Source organism: Serinus canaria, chromosome 26 (genome assembly GCF_022539315.1).
Source record: "Serinus canaria isolate serCan28SL12 chromosome 26, serCan2020, whole genome shotgun sequence".
Lineage (NCBI taxonomy): Eukaryota > Metazoa > Chordata > Aves > Passeriformes > Fringillidae > Serinus > Serinus canaria.
In genome coordinates, this window is record NC_066339.1 from 5965152 (window position 1) to 5987582 (window position 22431).

At 52.2% G+C, this 22431-nt stretch overlaps 1 protein-coding gene and 1 long non-coding RNA gene across 54 annotated transcripts in view; both read left to right on the forward strand.

Moving 5' to 3' along the window:
* The first annotated feature begins 576 nt into the window (after positions 1-576).
* RAP1A (RAP1A, member of RAS oncogene family) overlaps positions 577-22431 on the forward strand; it is a 29709-nt gene continuing 7854 nt past the window's right edge. For 49 of the 50 annotated variants that reach the window (XM_050985030.1, XM_050985007.1, XM_050985018.1 and 46 more), the window contains exons 1-6: positions 577-720; positions 13187-13256; positions 16369-16452; positions 19454-19522; positions 20975-21031; positions 21917-22057. In XM_050985030.1, the coding sequence (XP_050840987.1) occupies positions 16396-16452; positions 19454-19522; positions 20975-21031; positions 21917-22057 (324 nt within the window). In that variant the 5' untranslated portion in view covers positions 577-720; positions 13187-13256; positions 16369-16395. The remainder of the gene's footprint in view (positions 721-13186; positions 13257-16368; positions 16453-19453; positions 19523-20974; positions 21032-21916; positions 22058-22431) is intronic. The other variant, XM_050985057.1, reaches the window with a different exon arrangement.
* LOC127060787 (uncharacterized) lies at positions 19530-20963 on the forward strand. 4 transcript variants are annotated; one of them, XR_007780098.1, is made up of 3 exons: positions 19530-20456; positions 20521-20648; positions 20697-20963. It is a non-coding gene; the product is annotated as an uncharacterized LOC127060787 (long non-coding RNA). The 4 variants fall into 4 exon arrangements; XR_007780097.1 differs by having other exon boundaries at positions 20521-20600; positions 20769-20963; XR_007780095.1 differs by lacking the exon at positions 20521-20648 and having other exon boundaries at positions 19530-20280; positions 20321-20480.

Sequence of the window (22431 nt, forward strand, 5' to 3'; positions counted from 1 at the left end):
GTTCTTTCTTTCCACGCTTTTCTAAACAAATAAACAAAGTGTTTGAAGTGTTGTGTTTCAAGAGAAGCTATTTAAGGGGTGAAGGAGGTGTGGTGCTGTTCCTGAGCCCTGTGCTGTGGTAGTGCTCGGTGACCTCTCGGTGACTCTTGTCCTGTCCCGCGTGAGCGGTGCAGCATCATTTCCCTATGGAACACCCTCAGCCCAGTCACCCTGCCTGCTGTCCACCCTTCCCGTGGGGAAATTCCACCACGTCCAGTGCCCTCCCCAGCCCAGCCCGGGGCCGGTCCCTCTCCTCCTGTCCCTGTTCCCTGGGATGAGACCCCAAATCCCCCCGGCTGTCCCCTCCCGGCAGGAGCTGTGCAGAGCCACAAGGTCCCCCCGGACTCTGCTTTTCTCCAGGCTGAGCCCCTTCCCAGCCGCTCCCGGAGCTCCAGCCCCGCACCAGGGCCCCAGCCCGGCCCCGCCGGGTGCCCATTCCCGCCCGGAGCCGGCCCTGCCGGGAGCCCCGCACCTGCCCCGGCCTCCCGGAACTTTTGCGGGGCCCGTCCGTCCCCGCCCGCCGCTGGCTCCTCCCCGGGCCGCGGAGGGCGGAGGGCGGAGCGGAGCGGCGCTGCCGCCGCGCAGAGCAGCAGCAGCGGCAGCGGCAGCAGCCGAGCCCCAGCGCCAGCCCCGGCCCGCAGCGGCGGCGGAGCGGCGGCGGGAGGCGGCCCGGGGGCGGCGGTGAGCGGGGAAGGCGGCGGGGGCCGGGGCCGGGCCGGGGGAGCGGCGGGGGAAGCGGCGGCCGCGGCTGTCCCGGCGGGGCCTGGCGAGGCCGCGGGGAGGGCGGAGCGGGGCAGGGGCCGGGGCCGGCCCGGAGTCCGGCGGGGCCGGGCGGTGGCAGCGGGGCCGCGCCGGGCGCTCCCTGCCCGCGGCCCGGCCGGAGCGCGGGGGAGGCGGCTTGGCCCCGGCCCCGGCCCCGTCCTGCCCGGCCGGTCCCGTCCCAGCCCCGCCGGACATCCATCTTGTGCGGCAGCGGGCTCGGCGATCAGCGGAACTGTCGCGGTGCTCCTGCGGTCAGGTGTGCGCGGGGCGTCCCGCGCTCCCCGCTCCGCGCGGGGGAAGCGGCGCAGGGGCTGGTGCGGGGCCCGAGGAGCACCGGAGGTGAAGGAGGGACAGCGAGGCTGGAGGCACGGGCGGTGGGCTGGCACAGGGTCGGCAGGACGAGAGACAGGGCACGGCAGGACAGGCTGCAGGAGCCGCTCCGCTTCGGCGGCCCGGATGGGCGGCAGGAGGTTTGGGCAGGTGGGACAAGCCAAGGGGGAGCCCCCGTGAGCCACGTGGAGCAGCGGGCTGGTCCATCCTCACCCTCCGCTCCATCCTCACCCTCCGCTCCATCCTCACCCTCCCAGCCCATCCTCATCCTCCACTCCCAAGGGCCGGTTGTCTCAGAGCACCTCGGCTCTGAAAAGAGTTCTCATACTTCCTTCAGTCGCTTTAAAGAGAAACTGTTCTCTGCGTGGGGAAACTTTGGTGTTTAGGTACTTCTCATTAATTGGTGTCTTTGCTGGAGATATTTGAGGTCCAGAACGGGTGGGTTTGGGACAGGGATTCCTGCGAAGCCTCCTCAGTGGGAGGGTTGAGGTTTGGACACAGCGAGCCAGTTCCGACTGACACAGAGCTGGAATTGGGTCTTTGCGCACAGCTTGGAAAGAGCTGCAAACAGGAAGGGCAAACCATGAAAACTCTGGGTTTTTTTCCTTTCAGTAGCTTGACAGGGAAGATAATATTTCTTAAAATAGTTGTTTGACATGAAAACCCCCGTCTGCCTTCGGAGTATTGTATCGGCACTCTGTAATTTCTGTTGCTGCTGTAATTCTCTCTGAGTAGTTGTGTTGCTCCCCGCAAAGAGACACCAGATTATTTGAAGAGTTGAGGAAAGCGTCTGTTCAGCTGACAGTGCCTGTCTGCTGTGAAATGTTTCACTGTTGTGATTTGTGTCATTGCTTTTTTCATGCTGAAATGGTGTGCCAGTAATTCTCCCTGGTGTAGCGGATCCTCGGGTTTTAATGCGGGAATTTGTGAGACTTTCAGGAAGTAATGGATGAGGCTTGGAGAAACAGAACATGGTGCTTTAGCAAAGCTCTGTGCCTTTAATGAGAAGCTCTCCAAAACCAGGCAAGTTAAAGGGAAGTTCCAGATGGAGCACTCTTGCTCTTGTGGTCTCTGCAACTTTCTGAATTCACAGAAGCCATGTATTTCACAAGTATGAAATGCTGATTATTCTGACATCATTATCACGTTGCTATAGTGACTTCATTGCGCCCGGAATGCCATGTTCACATCCGGTTGCTATGGAAAGAATCAGTGTCATAAATAAAAACATTTAATGTTCTGTTCATCCCCATGGCAGGAAAAAAGGCATCGATTTATTGATGTGAGCGAAGACTGGCAACATATTCCAACAGAAGTTCTTAGTGCCAAGTTACAGACTGGGAAATTGTCACTTGCCGCTCTCGGCAGATTGTCCCTTGCCTCCGTGTGTTGTGGCAGGTAGCAGAAGTTGTGAAATGCTGCTTTTGGAAGGGAGGGTGGCAGAGCGTCTGTCGTTCTTCAAGGTGGAGCCGGCAGGAAGTGCTGTGCTCGCACCGCTTCTAAAAATAAAAATCTGTTTTCATGCGCAGTGCTGGCACTGCCTGATCCTGGGGGGGAGCAGAGTCACCCCCCCAGAGCAGCTCCAGAGCAGCTCCTGCTCCCAGCCTGTGCTGGGGGTGCCCAGCTCCTGCTCCCAGCCTGTGCCTGGGGGTGCCCAGCTCCTTCCCCCAGCTCCTGCTCCCAGCCTGTGCTGGGGGTGCCCAGCTCCTGCTCCCAGCCTGTGCTGGGGGTGCCCAGCTCCTGCTCCCAGCCTGTGCCTGGGGGTGCCCAGCTCCTTCCCCCAGCCTGTGCTGGGGGTGCCCAGCTCCTGCTCCCAGCCTGTGCCTGGGGATGCCCAGCACTGCAGGGCTGGGGGATCCTCGGTGCCAGCCCAGGCCCAGCACTGTCCCAGCCAGGCTGGCACCCAGGGCTCCCGGGATCCTGCCATCACGTGTCCTGGCCGTGGCGTGGCTGTTTTCAGGGTAAGGAGCTTTGCTGGAGGTTTGAGAGGATCTCCTGCCAAACGGGCTGAATTACTCGCACAGCATAAGTCCGGTGACAGGTTAATGCTTTTGTTTGGAGGCTCGTGTTTACACAGAGAATTGGAGCAGTTTGTATTTAAAGCCATAAGTTGCAAATATACAGACATGGGTTGTTAGTGATACATTTCGTGGCTGCTCAGCCAGTCTGAGGACTGTTCTTAAAAAAACTGAAAAGTAATTAAATGGCAGGAGGGTAACATGTGGATGTACTTGAACATTAAAGTTTTAATTGTATATTGAATCATCGTCCTAGGCATAAACAACTCCAAGCATTTGTTTGTACTTTGTATTGCAGTGTTTTTTCTTGTGCCCTGCACGTGCACAGCTCACTCAGTGGCACTTTGAACTCGTGCTCAGTGTTTAGAGAGCAGATTGCTTCTGTGCAGCTCTGCAGACTTAAAAAAATCATCTTCAAGAGGAATCCTGATGCTCTGACAACAGGAACCTGTTATCTGTTTTCCTAGAGAAAACAGAGTGTATCTTTTGAACATACATAAGTTCAAACCTTTAGGCTTTATATTTGAAGTGTTTTTTATGTGTAGCTGTTTGAAGTTCAGAATTATCCTTGATCCAGTGTTACTTTCAACCTTGCCAAAATCAGCTTAGCTGGCTCTGGCTGTGGATCCCGATCAAAACTTTGGGTTTTAGGGTAATAGGGGAGACTTACTATTTTATCACTTTCTTTTAATTTCTGATGAGCCACATTAATGTTGAACATCAGTCACTTCTTATAACTTTGTGTATTTAATTCTACAGAAGCAGATTCAAGAGAGACGCGACTTTTAAAACTTGGTCAAGTCTGAGGGTGCTGTTTGGGTTTTTTTGACCTTGATTTTGGGGGTTGTTGGGTTATTTTTTGAAGGTAGTGAGGATGGTGGTTAAAATATAGCCTCAGTTCATTTTATTTTGAATGCTGAAGTAGTTACTTATTTTCTTTTTTATTTAATAGTTAATTGGAAATTAAACAGAATTTTAATGAAAGCATCTTCTTAAAAGGGTGCTTCTAAATCCCAGGGTGAAATTTTCCTGTAGGCATTTGTGTTTGCTCTTTAGGAAAGTTGCTGCTGCTGGAAACATGACACCTAATGGCAGAGAGAAGTAAGGATGTCCCAAAGGCTTCTGAGGGAGCTGTTCATCCTCCTGAGCTCTCTTACTTGGTCCAGCCTGTCTTGCTCAGATGTTAGAACTTGTGTGAGATGTGAGCAGTCCCTCTCCATCCTTCCCGTGGGCTCCCTGCAGGTCCTGGAAGGTCGGATCAGGCTCAGGAGGTTTCAGTGGAAGTGGTGGGGTGGAGCTGTACTGGGTTACTCACCCCTGGGAGGTGAGGATGGCAAGGCAGAGACTGAATCCTTTGCTTTCCCATTGTGGAGCCTTCAGAAACTCTTGGAAGCAAGAGCCCAGTGGGAATCCAGCTGCTGCAGTTCAGAGTCTCCAGCAGGAACATTGGAGTGAGAACCATCTGTGCTGGTTGAGTGTCACCTGTTGGACTGTGACACCGGAGGAGAAGGGACTGAGGAGGTGTGAAGCAGACCCACTTTAAGGACTGAGGAGGTGTGAAGCAGACCCACTTTAAGGATTAGGGAGGTGTGAAGCAGACCCACGTTAAGGATTAGGGAGGTGTGAAGCAGATCCAGTTAGCTGTGCCAGGAGCACTGCTGATGGAGGGGAGAGCAAGCACCTGCAGTTCCTGCCAGCTCTGACCAGGGCAGTGTCCTTCAGCCTGGTGCTGCAGCAGGGGGGCTGTGGTGGCTCTGCTGGCCTGGCACAGCTGGCAGGAACGTGACCTGTGCCTCATTCTGGCTGCCAGAATGGTTCCAGATAGGTGACATTTGGTCTCAGAGGTACCAGCCTGGTATTTGCAGGGACCAGCCTGCGTTCATGAGAGTTACCTGGAGCTGCCTCTCTTGCAGCAGGTTGAGGGTCTCTGCTGGTTGTTTTTCAGCTGGCTGTGTGCTGGTGCCTGTTGACATCCTCTGTGGGCTGGTTTGACATGTCTGACTGAAACCCTTCGGAGCTAAATGGCTCATTATGAGAGGCTTCCTGTTATTTCCTGTGATAGTGTAATTTTGTTAATTAATGCCTGTTTTCTGAGCTCCCCTCTGAAGGAAAGGGGACCCAGTGACAGCCGAGCATCAGTCAGGGCACACCTGGGCCTGCTCAGCTCTTGGCACCAGGTTTTTGCACTGAAGCACTCGTGGCACCTCTGAGGCCATTTCACTCCCAGGTCTGCTATGAAACAAGTCTTGATCTGCAAAGGGACAGGAACTGGTTACTGAGAGATCCCTTCTTCCCTTGCAAATGCTGCAGTAATGAGGTTGTGTAGAGAAAGCCATTTAACAATATTAAAATGGGGAGGCTGTGGGAAGAAGGGTGGTGCTGAGGGAGGAGGCACTGAGCGTCACATTCCTGATCAGAAATGCTGTGTTTAAACTCAGCTTGCATTCATGTGCTGTGGGAAGATCCTTAGGGGTGTGTGTGGGAGAAAATGGGACACCAGAACCCACCCCTGGTTGGATCTCCAGTCTCTGGGGTCTGTAACTTCTGCACTGCAGGCTGTGCTCAGAGCCTTGTGCTGCAGCACCCCTGGGTGAAGGTGAGCTCACAACTGCCTGGTTCTGTTTCTCCTGTGGCAGCAGGGCCCAGGGCAGGGCTGGGGCTCTCTCTCAGCGTGTCAGCTGCTGGAGCAGGTCGGGTGGCCACATAAAGACTGTGTTTTGATGTTTTGATGTGTGCTCTGCTCCCTGCTGCGAGTGCTCAGGCCGGTATTGGGAGTTGGGAAATACCTGCTATACCTGAACAGGCACTTCCTCACTGCAGCTGCCCTGGCTTCACCTGAACCCAGGGAAAGGCACCCATTGCATCTTTTTTGGTTGAGAAGTCCAGATGCTGACAAAAGCAGGCTTGGTATGCTTTGGAAGTTGCTTTCTGTTGGTGAACAGAATCATCAGCCTGAGGGGGACTCTGACCCTGCCCTGGGCTGTTGTACCAGGGAAGGAACAGGTAACAGGAGCCAAAAAGGGATCTCCAGGGCTGCTCACAGCCGTGGCTGCAGGTGGCTGCCTTGGCTCTTTCACCTCTTTGACTTTAGGTTAAAATGTGGGGAGCCAGGCAGTGGCAGTCCTGTTGAGCAGGTGGCCCGAGGCATTGTGGTTTGTTATTTATTGTGAATATTGGTAACTTGGAAAATTCTTCAATCCATCTGGGGCACTGAAGCAAGAGGTCTGGATGTGCCCACAGCCGTGGCTGTGTTGGGGCTGAAACAAATCTTTATTCATTGCTCCAGTGAGGCACAATGCACTCAGCAGTGTGCTCAGTGTGACAGGCAGGGTGAGCATTCCTGTGAGAGGTGGTTGTGGCTTGGTCAGAACCCTGCTCTTTGGGAATGCTCTGCACCTGGGAGCGTGTTTGTCAATGGGCTGTGTTGCATAACTGCTGCTTGCTGGAGCATTGCAGGGAGACAGACACTTGCATTTCCCTTGTCAAGGACTGCACATTCAAGGCTGCCTGGAATGTTTGGTTTTTTTTTTTTTTTTTTTTTTTTAGTGGAAATATTTGTTGGATTCGATGATGTTGTGTTCTGCAGTGTTCTAATACTGCAAAAATGTGAACTTGTCATGTTTGAGTGGGGGTATTGCGTGTGAGCTGAGGGCAGTGCAGTCTGCTCCTGGTGCCTGCAGCTGGGGCTGCTCTGCCCTGCCCAGCTCTGTGTCCGAGGCAGGAATCTCTGTGCCATCAGGCATTGCCCACATTTCTAGCTGGAAATAGACCCTTGATCTGGAAAGCCACGAGGACGTGGGAGGAGCGCTTCAGCTGGGTGTATTGGATGCTGTGCCTTTTATGTTGTATTTTTATGCAATATTCTTTTCTCTCATGCAAATAAACTTGAAGTTGTAGGGAGGGGTAGCTGAGAAGAGGAAAACTTTCATTACAGACAGCTGACATGCAGAATAATATCTTTTTATATGCCACTCACCATGTGATATTTAAAAGTAACTCATAGTTCACTGGGTAAGGCTATTTCTGGTGCAATTCTCCTGTTTTTGGGTAACAGTCTCATTCCAGCACATCTTGCTTTACCCTGAGATTTGATGTTTTTGTCAGTCCTGTGCTGAGTAACAGTTACTGGGTATCAGGCCTGAAGAACAGAAAACTTGCTGGATTTATGAAGTAAATATGGGTGAAGATAAAATAAATTCAGCCAATTGTTGCTTTCTGCTTTACATTATAGCACTAATTGTAGCTGAAAATAACGTTAAGATTAAAGATACAGACTGAAGTGGTTCCAGACAGCCTTTCTCATGAAATATTTATGCATTTAGGGCTTTTAACTCATCAGATCACTTATGAAGTAGTGGAGCTTACAGTACTATTATGGCTTTGCCCTGTTTTGTGAATACCCTGCATTGGTGTATTGATCACTAGAACGCAGGCAGAGCTTTTTCAGGAATCCCATTTGAAATGATCAAACAGATGTTGTAATGCTCCAGGGCACTTTCCTGGTGGTGTGATTCTGAGAAAGTGGGGCTTGTCCTTTTTTCTGTCATTTCAGTACTTTGCAGCCTCTGTTAAATGAGCTGTTTGCCCAAGCCCTTGTCACAAACACAACATCGAGTCCAAATCCTTTTAGCAGCACAGCAGGCTTGAGCTGGGTGGTTGCAGGTGTCAGGAGGATGCAGCTGGGTGCTGTAACTGCCCTTGTCCTTTCCATGCCAGCTTCACATCCCCTGCAGCTCCCTGGGCAGAAGCTGAAATAGATTTGGGAACTTTCAAAGCCGCGGTGGTAGCGCTGTGCTGAGGGCATGGCTTGGGCTCTGTTTGCAGATTTACTCCAGAAAACAGATGAGTGCAAGTTCTGACTTTGGTGGGAGGTGTCCTCAGCACGGGCAAGGCACAGATCTTGTGGAGATGGCAATTTACACTCAGATGGAGTGATGGAGCTGTGTTCCCAGCTCCTGCAGAGAGCAGAACCTGTCCCCAGCCCGTGCGTCTGACAAACCCACATGCTCCTGTGGGAGAGAGGATTTTCTTCCCTTTTGCCCTATCATTTCAAAGACACATCCTAAAACTCCTAAAAGAAGCCTCGTGTGGTTGCTGTGTGAGTGGTGTTGCTGAGGTGGAGGGAAGGAGTGGCTGCTGCCAGTGCTGCTCAGGGTGGGCTGTGTCCTCCCTTCCAGCCCCTGTGCTGCCAGCAGGACTCAGCTGCCCCCAGCCCTGGCCTTGCTGCTGCTGAAAGGCAGCTCTAGAATTGGCTGTGTTGGTTGTAATCAAGCTTGACCTGTGAGTACTGAAATGGCTCCTATAAAACTGATTAAACTATCAGAGCTGTTTCCTTTAATGTCACCTTTTATTCACCATAAAGGAAATTCCAGGATGAATTGTCAAAGGAGTTTTGCCCTTTTAAGCAGGTTCAGGAGGATTAAAAAACTTCAGAGAAGCCCTGGTGCAGAGGCCAGGTCTGGCAGTGGTTTGGTTAAAACCCCCCTGGCCTCGAAGCTCTTGCTCTGGCACTGAAGTGTTAATAACTGCTTGAATATTCCTCCAGTTAAAACCTTCACACAGAAGAAAGTTTCATTTTTGCTGTAGAAGAAAATTCAGTTTCCACCCCCACTCTGGCCCAAGGTTCCAGGAAGCAGCATTAAGGGGCTGAGCTAAATACTGGAGGATTAAGCACCACATTAAATAACTTAATTTCTTTACGAAACATAATGAAACTGTTCCTTTCCCCTGTATTGAAGTTAATTCTGTGCACTCACTGCTATTCAGGCTCCTATCAAGCCTTGAAATCTGCCCTGAAAAGCATTCAGGAGGTGCAGTCCCACTTGGCAGTGCCAGCACATCCCTTGTGAGCTGTGTTTAAGTCCTCATTACACGGGTACTCATTGCTGTAGGGGGTTTATTTAAACTGATAAACAAATGTGGTATTAATAAGTGGCCATATGGTCAGTGGGGCTTTTCATTCTGGAAATTGTTGTTAAAAGAGGCGTTTAATGAGCCGCAGTTGCATGGGAATGGGGGGGCTGGTGGCTCGTGGCAAGTGAAAATCTCTGGGCTGCACATGCAGAGCTGACCTTTAGAACAGTCAGCACGGTCCCATCCAGTGTACAAACACAGATTATTGCAGCTGTGCCAGGGACATTTAAAGAATCTCAGTATTTTCTGGGATCTGTGAGTTAGCCCGGTCTCCTGAAGAGCTGGGATGTGCCCCATGTAAATTTAGAGGCTTGGTGTTAGTCTTGGGATTTATCCCTGGTGGGTGTAAGGCACAGAATCATGGAATGGTTGGAAGGGCCTTAAAGCCCATCCAGTGCCCTGGGCAGGGACACCTTCCCCTGTCCCAGTGTCCAGCCTGGCCTTGGGCACTGCCAGGGCTCCCGGGGCAGCCACAGCTTCTCCGTGCCAGGGCCTCCCTGCCCTTGGAGTAAAGACTTTCTTCCCAATACCTAATCTTAACCTATGTCAGCTGGAAGTGCATGGCAGGAGCAGTTTGAACCTCTCCAACCTCACTGAGAGGTTTCAAAGAACCCTTAGTGGCCTGGAAGCTTCGTCTCCATTATGTTTTTTATGCTGGAGACCAACAAAGCTCAAACTGGGCTTTGTGGCCAATGTCTCGTCACTGCTGCTGCAGAAGTGAAATAATTAAAGTGCAAGCTGAACTTTCAGTGGCAATCCATCTACCTCATGTCACTTATTTACTCTTAATTATATAAACCAGGAAGAGTAGTGGTGAATGTTGCCAAGCTACTATCAGCACAACAAATTATTCCTTCCAAGCAGAATGGAGTTGGTCTTTTGCTATGATTGAGCCTCCTCAGGTCTGTCTGGAATTTAATCTGTTTTATAAAAGGGCAGGATATTTTTTCCACTAAAGGAAATGGAGAGGAATGAAAAACTTTATAGGGCTTAAAAAGCAGTGGCAGGTTGTGGATGTGATAGGCAGCAAATGGAGGAAGTGCCCTGAGCGGCTGCTGTGTCTCATGGCAGATTTGCCCTTTAATGTTTACGTCTCTGGCTGATGAGGAAGGGGGAAAGGAAGTGGGTTTTTCGTTTTTTCTTCCAAAAGAAGCTGTGGAGAATTCCTCTGAATGCTGTAAACTGAACAGCTCCAGCGGGGCTGGGTGGAAAAGGAGAAATGGTGAACGTGGCCGTGGTGCTGCCTGGGAGGAGCTGTGCCCTCCCAGCCCCTGCTCTCAAACTGTGCCAGGCACTGGTGATGGAGCAGAGTGTGTTTGCCTCGGTGTGCCCAGTCAGGTGGCTGTGTCCTGCCTGCAGCTCTCTTGGCATTCACTTGCAGAGTGCTGCAGTCTGGCTGGAGGGGAGCTGCCAGCTCCAGCCCTGACGTAGGGCTTTGTTCTAATTTGGGGATGCAGTGTGTGTTGCTCTCTGAGTTGTGCTGCTGGCTTCCTTTCCCCTGCCTTTGTCTGGCTGGCACATGTCCCTAGCAACTTTCTGCAAGTGCAGAGCAAGAGGACAAAAAATAAATTAGCTGTTTCAGCATGGCAGGCTTTGGCTGCCCAGAGCCCTTGCTCCTTGCCTGGAGAGCTTCACAGCAAAGCAATTCCCAGTGAATAACTCACAGCCACTTCCACAGGAGTTAACATTCTGTTATTTGAAATTGCAGGTTCAGCGTGCAGCAGATTGCACAAAAGGTCACAGGCTGGGGAGGATCAATCCCAGAGTGTTTGTGCCCCAAAATGGCTATTTCCAGGGACAGAATCATTGCTGTTTTCCAAGGAGTTTGTCTCTCTGCCGTGCTTGTGTGGGCTGCAGTTAATTTGCTGGAAGCTCCAGCTCAGCACAGTGCAGAACTCTGTTGCTGGAGGACTTTACTCTTCGCCCAGGCCTTTATGGCCCTGGCTCAGGAGCCTCCCAGGCTCCAGGAGGATGTGGAGTGATGCAGAAAGTGGGGTTGGGATGTGGCTCTGAGCTGCACACACCTGGGCTGGGAGGTTTTGGGAACGGATGAGAGATTTGAAGGCTGCTCTCTTGCCTTTTCCGATGGAGCTCTTCAGGTAGCACCTCTGGCCAGTGCTGTTCTCCTGTGTTCTCACATGTCTGTTTGATTATTTGGCTTTATTGAGCAATGGAACACCTCTGAACACGGTGTAGAACAAATGAGGGAGCAGGTGCTGAGTGGAGCTGTCCTTGGGCAGAGCTGGGCTGGTTCAAGGGAGATCCTTGGCCTGGTGTTTCCAGCCCTTGCTGCTGCATCACTCTCTGTTTGTTTGGACTCCTTTTTTTTTTACTCTGGAGGGAATCTGTCAGTTTGAGTGTGGTTTTGATCACTGTAAATCTTCCCCTTGCAGAAGTGCTGGGTTTGGGTTTGTTTTGCCAACATGGCTCTGAGTAATGGAGGGGTTTTGGTAGAGTGTTGAGCAATGTTTAGTTGACACTTTTAAAAAAAGAAAATCCAGCCCTTTCCATGGCCTAGTTTATAGTAACTGAAAAAACTGGCACGGAGAACATTTCCAAGTTGAAAATGAAACAGGTTTGTTTATAGTAGCCAGGACTCAGTATTGAAGTGCCAGGATAAAAATAGGCAGGACGCGTGGCTGCAGCAGCCCAGGAATGTGCCTCTCCTCTGGGAGGTGGGAAGGGCACGGCCCCAGGGTGGCACAGCCAGCTGGGGTGGAGGTGCTGCACTTCAGACACATCTGTGCTGCTCTCCCAGTGGGCACAGTGCTGATGCCACTTTTCCCTGGGAAACGTTCAATATTCTGCTTTCCTGGTGAAAGTCAGAGAAAGGGAGGTGTGAGTGATGAGCAAGCAAGGAGTTACTCCCTTTTTCTTCCTTAAAGCCAGGTGAGTGGCCCTTGCTGCCTGCCTGTCTCTCAGCCAGGGACATCTTCCTCTGTCCCAGTGCATCTTCCTGGGGATGAGCTGAGAGCAGAGCCCTCAGTGCTGGGGGTGTAGGAGCTGCACCTCCAGATGCCATCTCACACTGTCTCTAGGAACTGCTGCTGTGGTTTCTGTGCTGCTCCTTTCTGTGCCTCGCTTCTTTCTGTTCCTTTTCTCTCACCCTCATTTAAACTCAGGCTGTGCTTTTTGGGTGCAGGGGCTGATGAGCCATTGTCTGTGCAGTGCTGGAGCTGGCACTGGCAGCACTTCACAGAAAATCCAGAATGGATGGGGGTGGAAGGGACCTCAGAGCCCCCCCAGTGCCCCCCTGCCATGGCAGGGACACTTCCACTGTCCCCAGGCTGCTCCTGGCCTTGGCACTGCAGGGATCCAGGGGCAGCCCCAGCTGCTCTGCCCACCCTGTGCCAGGGCCTGCCACCCTCCAGGGAATATATAGATATATTTCTTCCCAATATCCCATCTAACCCTGCCCTCTCACTCACTTTCTCCTCTACTTGGAAAAATGTTTGACAAGGATTATGAGAGCTTCCGTTATCTGTTTCGAGACAGTTTTGATTGCTGTGACTCCCAGGTGACTCCAGAGCTGCTAAAAAGGAATATTCTCAGAAAACCAGTGTACTACCTTTTCATTTAAACTTCCTGTGATTGCAGAGGAACAATTGATTCTGGATTTTTATGCCTCTAGAAGAAAGGCTGAAGTGCTGAAGCTCTGAGAGGCAGGGCTGTCCCTGTGATCCCCGAGTCTCAGCCCTGCTGCTGCTCAGTGCTGCTGAACAAAGGATTGGGGGGGCTGCAAATGCTGCAGCTTCTCCAACTCTTGGACAAGGAGCCAGCGGGTTCCTGGGGCAGGGGGTGGTGCTGCTGGAGTCCAGGACTGCCACAGAATCCCTGAATGGTTTGGGTTGGAAGGGACCTTAAAGCCCATCTTGTTCCAGCCCTGCCACAAACCTGCTGGATTCCCTAAAATAATTGCACTTTGTAGGTGTTGCAGAGCTTGATGCAACCTCAAACATGGTTAGTTTGAGTTTGTCTTTTGCAAGTGAAGTCTTCCTTGGAGTGTTCTAGGGAGGAGAAGGCCACAGGACCAGGGTGGTTTGGCTTAAGCACTGCAGAGATGCTTCACAAATGCTGACACTTGAAAAACTATTAACTCCCTTTTTAATTCTTCTTTTTTTCAGTTCCTTGTGGGGAGCCTGCAAGAACCTTCAGTAGAGCTGCTAACACTGATGAGAGATCTTTTATGCCAAGGTAAGAGATTTTTAGTGTTCTCATCATATTTTAAGTGGAATTTCTGTGAACATTGTTGGGGTGGGTCATTGATAAGTGAATTTCCTGCACTCGCTCTTTCAGTGCTGTGTTTGCTCTTCTTGGTTCACACTTCTCTCTCCCCACTGCCCAAATGATGAACTTCTTGATGAGCTGCTGAAACTCTAGAAACAGAAGCAGCTCACTCTTGCATCAGGTTTCTGTCCTGAGGGGCCTCAGCCCTTGTCCCCACGGCCTCCCCCAGCCCTGCTCCTTCCGTGCTTGGGAAATGCCCTCTGAGTTGGCTCCTTCCTGCCCGGTGCAGCCCTGGCTGCAGGAGGGGAAGGATGACGGCTGCAGCTTGGAGAGGGCACGAGGGCCTGGCTGAGCTGGTGGCAGCAGCCATCCTTCAGGCTGGAGCTGCAGCTGTGTTTGCATCCCCCCGTGCTCCTTCCCAGGCTGCTCTGCCTGCACTGCCTCTGATGTCCTGCAGCTTTTCCACCTCTCTGTCTGCTCCCGGGGCAGAGCCCTTCACTTTTCTGTCAGCAGCTGGGGCTGCTGCTGTCAGAGGGGGGATGTCCATCTCTGTCTCTTCCTGGGCACTGATGGCAGCAGCAGAGAAGCTCCTGGGAAGGAATAGAGAGCACAGGTGGGTTCTGGTGGATCAGGTGTCTGATGGTGTTGAAGCAGAGGGTTTTGGTGATTGCAGATGCAGAACCCTCTGCATTGCTGCCCTGCAGGTTTGGAGAGGGATGGAATGGCAGAGGGGGCTGCAGCCCAGGCAGTGCTCGTGCTCTGTGCCCCTGCTTGTCCTGCTGGAGCTCAGGGGCTGTGCCTGGCCAAAGAGAGCCAGGAGACACACTCAGCTTTGGCTTTATTCTTGCACTAAGCATTCTGAACTCATGAGACCAGTTTCACAACATTTACTGGTAATTTTTCCTGCACTCTTTAGTGATCATACTCTTGGCTCTAAAGGAACACTTAGCAGCCTTAGTTCAGTTCCATTTGGAAATGGAGCTGTTGCTTCTCAGCGTGTGACTGCTACAGAGGGCTCTGGATGGAAATGAATGCTGCTGTGTCTGACTGTATTTAGGTGGGCTTCAACAGTTGCCAAATGAAAAGTTGGCTGGGATGCAGCATAGTAATTTCTTGAGCACTCTATTCATGTTGTATAAACAGATAACATTAACATACTTGTGAAAGAGCTACAAGATAATTAAGGCATGTGGGGTTTACAGTAATAAGGCTCGTGCCTTTCAGGATCTTGGTTTCCTGTTGCACCTGAAAAAAAAAAATCAGCAAATACTGTAGAGAAGAAATGAGAAGTTAGTCTTGTACTGCTCCCAGCTTAAACTTTCCCACAAGTATTTTCTACTATAAATAAGAAGTGAAATAGTTCACAGCTAAATTTAACCCTTAGCCTGATTGCTTTCTGGGTTTTCTTTAGTAGTGGAACTGACTGTGGGACTGTAGGAAATGAAGACAAACTGGATCAATAAGTTGCATTTATGCTTTATAAAAAATGCATCAGCTTTTACTTTCTAGGGATTATCAAGGGAAAAAGAATTGTTAATTGGAATTCCCCTCTCCTTCCCGTTCAAAATCATGATTTTAGAAAGCAAGGAAGTGAATGTCACTTCCCAGGGAAATGGGCAAGCAGAAGAGCTCACAGTTCCCAGAATTCAGCCAGAACTGCTGTCAGTGTCCTGGAGTGCACAGCCATGCCTGCTCTGCCTTTGGGCAGTGTCTGGAAAACCCCTCTCAGTTTGACTTGATTTCACAATTTGCAGTTAGGCAACTGCAGCTCACATGGGGCTCAAGAGCTGGAGAGAAACCTCCTCCAGGTGCTTCGAGTGAGGGGCTGCCCTGAGTGCTTGAGCCTTGCTCCCAGGCTTGGAGGAGGGAAGGGCAGCTGGGCTGTGTGCCTGCAGAGCCTCAGCACAGGCAAGTCCTTTCTTTCCGTTGTTCTGCCTTAAAATGAGTTGAAAGTTGTGCTGAACTGATCACAGAAATCTGTGTCTCTCTCCAGCTGCCCATGGGATTTTTGAGTTTTTGTTTAAGCCCATACCTGGGTGGCATTCAGCCCGTGGGACGGGCTGGGGGTGAGGGGGGATGTTTGGGGGGGTCCCCAGCTCCCTGTTGGTCCCAGTTCAGCTCAGACTGGTGATGGGCGAGCAGCAGCACGTGGGGCTCCTCTGGACACTGTTTTACATCTTCCCCTTGGGAGTCCAAGTGACGGAAGAGACCCTGTCCCGAGTCAGGGATTACATCAACGCCAGACACAGAAAATACAAAATACACCGCATTCTTCACAGGTACATTTCTCCACCAAGCTCCTGGGAGGAGGATTTTCTTTCCAAGGCTGTATCTGGGAGCCCCCAGATCCTGTGCAGGGTTGGTTGGAGTGCCTGGCGTGGAGGCTGCCCGGGCTCCCGGCCTTACTTGGGAAGGAAGCGCGGCGCTGCGGAAGGGGCTCGGTGCTGAGCTCATTGTTTGCTGCAGGGACAGCCCGGCCTGCCTGCTCTGTAAACACTCTGGCAAGTGTTTATCACTGCCTTTGTCATTTGCCTTATTTGTCAGGGAATCTCGAGGAGCAGGAGAAGTTTGCTGCTGCTGCGTAGTGACTTGAGGGAGTTGCAAGATTTCCATAAAAAGGCAGAGTCTGTGCTGGGCGAGCGGAGAGCTCTGCCTTGGCAGCCGTGTGCTGGGCCTGACCTTTTCCAGAGAGAAAACACTGACCTAAATCCCTCCCTGCTGGGGGTGGAGGGGAGAGGGAAACCTCTTGACTTGCTTCTTTCTGATCTAATTTTCTTGTCCCGTGCTCTGGTTTGTGCTGTGAAATGCTGAGGAAGCAGAGGCAGCTCGAGGTGCCCGGCACAGCCTCTGTGTTTGTCCCCTGGGGTGTCCATCCTCTTCCTCTCTGAGCACTGCAGGACCCAGCTGGGGCCATTTCCCCTAACCTGGGGCTGTCAGAGGGGCCTTCTCAGCCTGAGTGCTCAGGAGAAGGAGCCCCAGGCTGGCAGGGAAGGCATTCTCACTCTGGGAGGGTTGGGTGCAGGTGCTGCTGCTCTCAGGACAGCTCCAGCTCTGACTGCTCCTTCTCTCTGCCCTGCAGGTCGTCGCTCTCTGAACAGCCCACACCATGCGTGAGTACAAGCTGGTGGTCCTTGGTTCAGGAGGTGTGGGCAAGTCTGCTCTGGTGAGTCTGGGGGCAGCCCTGAGCCCCCCCAGCCCTGCAGCTGCCTGGCTCCCTGCACACCAGGGCACTGCTGCTGGGGGGCTCTGGGGGACTGCTGCTATGTGCCAGGGCTTCCACTAGCCACTGTGCCAGTGCTGAGGAGGTGTGCCGTGGCTCAGGAGAGCTGATTAATTGCTGCTAATTAGCGTGTCATGTCTGCTTCCCGCATGGTGCTGTGCTGTACACAGCTGAGCCTCTGTGAGTGCTGCAGGCCCAAGAGCAGTGGCACAGCAGGAGAAGGCTGGCTGGAATCAATCACAGAATCAATCACAGAATCAATCACAGAATCAATCCCACAACCTCCAAGGCTGTGGGTTTCCATCCTGAGGGAGCAGCTGGCTCCGAGCACCAGCCCTGAGGAGCATCCACAGCCCCTGCCGGGAGGAGGAGGAGCAGGCTGAAGGCACTTTGCTCTCCTGGAGTGCTTGTCTTGTTCTGAGGAGAGCTTCACACAGCAGAGCTGATAGTCAAGCACTGTGAGAGGGACTCGTGTCACCCATTTGTCACTCACCAGTCAAGCAGCTCTCTCCAGCAGAGAGGCAAAGAACTGGTCAAGTGTGAGTTATCTACAACAAGGAGCTGCAGTGTTCCTTGTCACAGGCATGATAATGGCTGAGCAGCTTTCAGGTCCTGCCTCATTGTTTATTCTGCTGCTACAGCCAGGTAACAATCCTGGTAAATCACCTGCAGAATCCCAGTGACCAGGAGGAGAGATTGTTCAGCTGTGTGTCAGAATTGATGCACTCTTCCAGCCATCCCATCCTAAGCAGTACAAGGTGTTTACAATTTTTTTACAAGCTCTCTTCTTCCACAGCAGTGTAAGCAATCTGTATTACTTTTTCCACCAGCACTTCCCTGATCATCTTAAATTTCCCATGTAACCCTGGAAGACTCACTAGGTGAAATGGGGCACTTGGTATGCTGCAAATAAAAATTACTCAGCATCTGACATCCCTGAATTTCCTTCTCTGATGTGAAATCTGACTCAGCACCACCCCTGACCTTTTGAACTGCTAAAATGCAAATACTCAAATAGTCTGGTAAACAAAAGTTAAATTCTTTTTGACAGGCTGGGTGCTCAGTCAGCATATTTGGTCCTTCCTGTGCAGCAGTGATGTTTCTAGCAGCACACAGTAATTGCCCATTAGCAGCTAGGGGTGGATGATATTTAGCTCTCACAGAGTTTGTGTACTTATTTACAAGCACTGGCAAGGAGAGGTTACAAGGTGGGATTTAAAATAATCTGGGGGTCACTTTAAATTTCATTCTTCCAGCTGCACAAACTGACCTGTGCAACAAAGAGCCTGGTGTTGGTGTCCAGCTCTGTGTGCCCTGGCTGCAGATGACAAAATGGGGCTGTTCCCCTGCAGATTAACTCCTCCTTGGTTTAACTCTTCTGTGCCAGCCCGCTGCTGCTGCTGGCAGTGAGGGAGTAGCACAAAACCTGCACAGTCACAAGGCCACGGTTGTTTGGTAACTTTTGTTTCCTGTGCAGCACTTCCATCCCATTTCTGAGGGTAAAACTCTTCTGGAGTGGCAGTGGGTGACACAATTTACAAGGTGCCCAGTGGTGCAAAGAGAGCTGGAAAGTAAAGCTGGGCTGCACCACCCAAACAGAGGGAAACTTCTAAAAGTCTGCACAGAACCCAAAACCACCCCCAGATGTGCAGCTTCCCCCTTGGCCTTTCTGTTCACCTAAAAGAGATGAAGTCCCCCAGAGTGTCACATGTGAGTCAGATTGTCACACTCAGGGCTGCTCCCCAGATGTGGCAGTGCTCCTGGGGGAGCCCCTGGCACGGAGCTGCCCACCCTGGCACTCTGGGGAGCAGCTGGGCCATGCCCAGGAGCCCTCCTGGAGCACAGGCTGTGACCTGCAGCTCTGCCTGCTGGGGCACTGCTGCTGTGACACTGGGACCCACCTCCCTGGGGTCTCTCTTGCTGTTACTGGCACTGGGACCCTGCTCGGGGGGACAAGAAAACACTGCAGGAGCAGAGGCTTGGTTCATCAGAGTGTAAAATGCATTTACTTTGAAATGAGGTTCTTGTCCCACTTTCCTCACAGATTTGCAGAATTTGTGTGTAAAACTTGTGAAAGTTCAGTTGGCAGAAGATATTTGGTGTGTTTGCTGATTTCCAAGAGACAAAATTAAGTGCTGGGAGTTTCACAAGCCAACACCACCTTGTTTTACAAACACAAACACCCCTTCAGCCACTCCTGTGCTGGTTTGGTGTGGGGGAAAAGGAAAAAGGAGCTTTGCCTCCCAGAGGAGGAGGAAATCTCTGTCCTGGCAGGAGGCAGGGCCGAGCTGGGCTGCCAGGGCTGGCTGCACTGCTGCTCTGTGCAGGCTCTGCAGGCTGCACTGCTGCTCTGTGCAGGCTCTGCAGGCTGCACTGCTGCTCTGTGCAGGCTCTGCAGGCTGCACTGCTGCTCTGCACTGCTGCTCTGTGCAGGCTCTGCAGGCTGCACTGCTGCTCTGCACTGCTCTGTGCAGGCTCTGCAGGCTGCACTGCTGCTCTGTGCAGGCTCTGCAGGCTGCACTGCTGCTCTGCACGGCCCTGGGGCTGCAGCCCAGCCCTGATTGGCACTGAAATGTGGATTTTTCACGGTGCACAGGCTGCCTGTGCTTCTGCTGAAGTCTCAAGGCCCCCATTTGGTGGATTTTATTCTTCTGCAGTCACAGGCAGTGGAGTAAAGGCATTTTTGAGGTGTCCTCTTTTCTGAGACAAGCAAGCAAACATTTAACATGCAAAAAAGTTTTAAAGCATGCTTGAATAACGTGATTTTAACAGAAAACCCACACATTTTATTTTCAAAATTGAAGTTTTATGTGTTTTTCTCTGATCCTCACTGTTGGCATTTAAAAGCAGATCCACTGTTGTTACTTTTTCCTGAAGTGCTCCTTGGTGGATGTTTCTGGTTGTGCTCAGCTCACTCTGGGTTTTCTCTTCCCTTCCTCCCCAGACTGTACAGTTCGTTCAGGGAATTTTTGTTGAAAAATATGACCCAACAATAGAAGATTCATACAGAAAGGTAAAGCACCATTGTTTTTATTTCTTCCAGGTCTCACAGGGAGCAGGAACTCCTGGGGCTGCTTTGGGTGCAGGGCTGGAGCTGCTGGGCAGAAGCCTTGCAGGGTCCCTGGGCTGTTGCATAATCCAGGCACAGAGCTGCTTTCTTCCCTGGGTGGATGTCAAGTGAGCCATTGTTTCAGGGATTAGCACAAGTGTCAGCACATTGAAGGCACCAAAACATACACTAAAAACTTGTGACATTTGTGCCTGTGATAATTAAATTAAATTGTGGTGTGAGTTCTGCTGGTAAATTTACTTGACTTTCCTGGAATTAGCCTGGTTGGATCCAAGACATTTCTCAGGGAGTGAAAGATTTGCAAAGTCTCACTCTGAGGATCCTGAAATGTTTTGCATTTTCTTCTCTTCCTTATTCCCTTCTCTTTGGGCAGCAAAGAAAAATTCAAGTTTTAAGGTGCTTTGATTTGTCAGAGTGGATTAAGTCGAGATATTTACAATCTCACTTGAGATGTTTACAGTGAGCTGCTCATTTAAGCCTTGCTAATGAAGGGAGTCCTGGAGCATGTGAGCTGACCCAAATGCCTGGCTTGGGGCACAGTTAATCCTCTAAGAGCAGTGCTGCTCAGGCTGAGAGTGCAGGTGCTGCTCAGCCCAGGTGTGCAGGTGCTGCTCAGCCCAGGGGTGCAGGTGCTGCTCAGCCCAGGTGTGCAGGTGCTGCTCAGCCCAGGTGTGCAGGTGCTGCTCAGCCCAGGTGTGCAGGTGCTGCTCAGCCCAGGGGTGCAGGTGCTGCTCAGCCCAGGTGCTGCTCAGCCCAGGTGTGCAGGTGCTGCTCAGGCTGAGAGTGCAGGTGCTGCTCAGCCCAGGTGTGCAGGTGCTGCTCAGCCCAGGGGTGCAGGTGCTGCTCAGCCCAGGTGTGCAGGTGCTGCTCAGCCCAGGTGCTGCTCAGCCCAGGTGTGCAGGTGCTGCTCAGCCCAGGTGTGCAGATGCTGCTCTGCCCAGGTGTGCAGGTGCTGCTCAGCCCAGGTGTGCAGGTGCTGCTCAGCCCAGGTGTGCAGGTGCTGCTCAGCCCAGGTGTGCAGGTGCTGCTCAGCCCAGGTGTGCAGGTGCTGCTCAGCCCAGGTGTGCAGGTGCTGCTCAGCCCAGGTGTGCAGGTGCTGCTCAGGCTGAGAGTGCAGGTGCTGCTCAGCCCAGGTGTGCAGGTGCTGCTCAGCCCAGGTGTGCAGGTGCTGCTCAGGCTGAGAGTGCAGGTGCTGCTCAGCCCAGGTGTGCAGGTGCTGCTCAGGCTGAGAGTGCAGGTGCTGCTCAGCCCAGGTGTGCAGGTGCTGCTCAGCCCAGGTGTGCAGGTGCTGCTCTGCTGAGAGCCCTTTGTGCAGAGCTGCAGCGAGGGCTGGGGCTCCTCTTGCTGCCCCACTGCAGACCACTCTGTCTGAGCTTCTGTTCCCTTTCTCCCCAGCAAGTGGAAGTCGACTGCCAGCAGTGCATGCTGGAGATCCTCGACACAGCAGGGACAGTAAGTGACATTTCTTTATCTCATTGCTGGCAGCTCCATCCTTGGGAGCACAGTCCTGCCCGAGCAAGGGCAGGGAACCAGCTGCAGTCATTTCAGGGGAGGATTTTGTTAGGTGACCTCAGCAGTGGGGTGGGTGTCAGTGCCTGCTGGGCTCTGTCCCAGAGCTGGCACACAGGGGCTGGTGCCTCCTGTGCCATCCCCACATCAGCGTTCTGCTCTGGGAGGGTCTGAAACCTGAATTTGCCAGTGGCCACGGGGACACGGGCTGCAGGCAGAGCCAGGCAAGGGGCTGCTCCCAGCAGGTGCCACCAGCAGAGCTGGCCTGGCACCTCCCTGGCACTGCCCTGCTGTCCTCCCGGTGGCACCTGCAGCTGGCACAGCCCTGGCCCCAACAAACCAACCCTGGGGGGCTGGCAGCACATGCCAGGCACCTGGTGCTCCCTGGAAGTTGGTTTTGTTGAGGAAGCCCTGGAAATCCTCAGCAGCAGGAGCAGGGGTTGTTGCTGGGTGGGTCTGGTGGAAGTCCTGGCCCTGCTGGGGCAGAGGCAGCTCTGAGCTGGCCCTGTCCAGCCTGCTCTGGCATTTCAGTCTGCCTGCAGAGATGGTTCTATTGCTGCTCTTCATCTTCTCCCCATTTTTCCAAGAAAGCCTTTATTAAGGAAAAAAAAAACCAACCAAAAAAAACCCAAAAAACCAAACCGAAGGGAGAGAGAGTGTTGATGCTTTTGTTCAATTTCCATGCTTCAGTGGGTTTCTGTGAGGGGTGAATATGTAAATCCATCTGGTGGCACTGCATTCTTGTCTGCAGTACAATGGGAGTATTCCTTTGGAACTGTTCATTAGTGCGTTCTCCAGCTAATCACTGTGAAACCCATTTGCTTGCAGGAGCAATTCACAGCCATGAGGGATCTGTACATGAAGAATGGGCAGGGGTTTGCACTAGTATATTCTATCACAGCACAGTCCACGTTCAACGACCTCCAGGACCTGCGGGAACAGATCCTCCGGGTGAAGGACACCGAGGATGTGAGTCGGGCACCTTTGGGGGGTTTCTGTGGGGGCTTGGGGGGCTCTGCTCTGCCCTCACAACCACCACAGCCCCGTGTGTACATCCAAACCCTGCAGAGGGTCTCCTTGGGGAGTGCTGAGGGAGTTTGCAGAGCCTCGTGGTTTTCAGTGGTGTTTGAGGCACAGCACCTGCTGAGGGACATCACAAAGTGATTTTCCTGAGTCCTGGAAGCCACAGTCTTTTGAAATGCTGGGAGTGGGTTGAAAGCAGCATGACTTCACTTTTTCTCCTTTAAGCTCCTTTCCAGGATTTGCATTTTCCTCTTTCCCTGTGCTTTCCCTGTGCTTTATTTCCCTCAGAGTGGGGGAAGCCATGGTAGGGATGTTCCAGC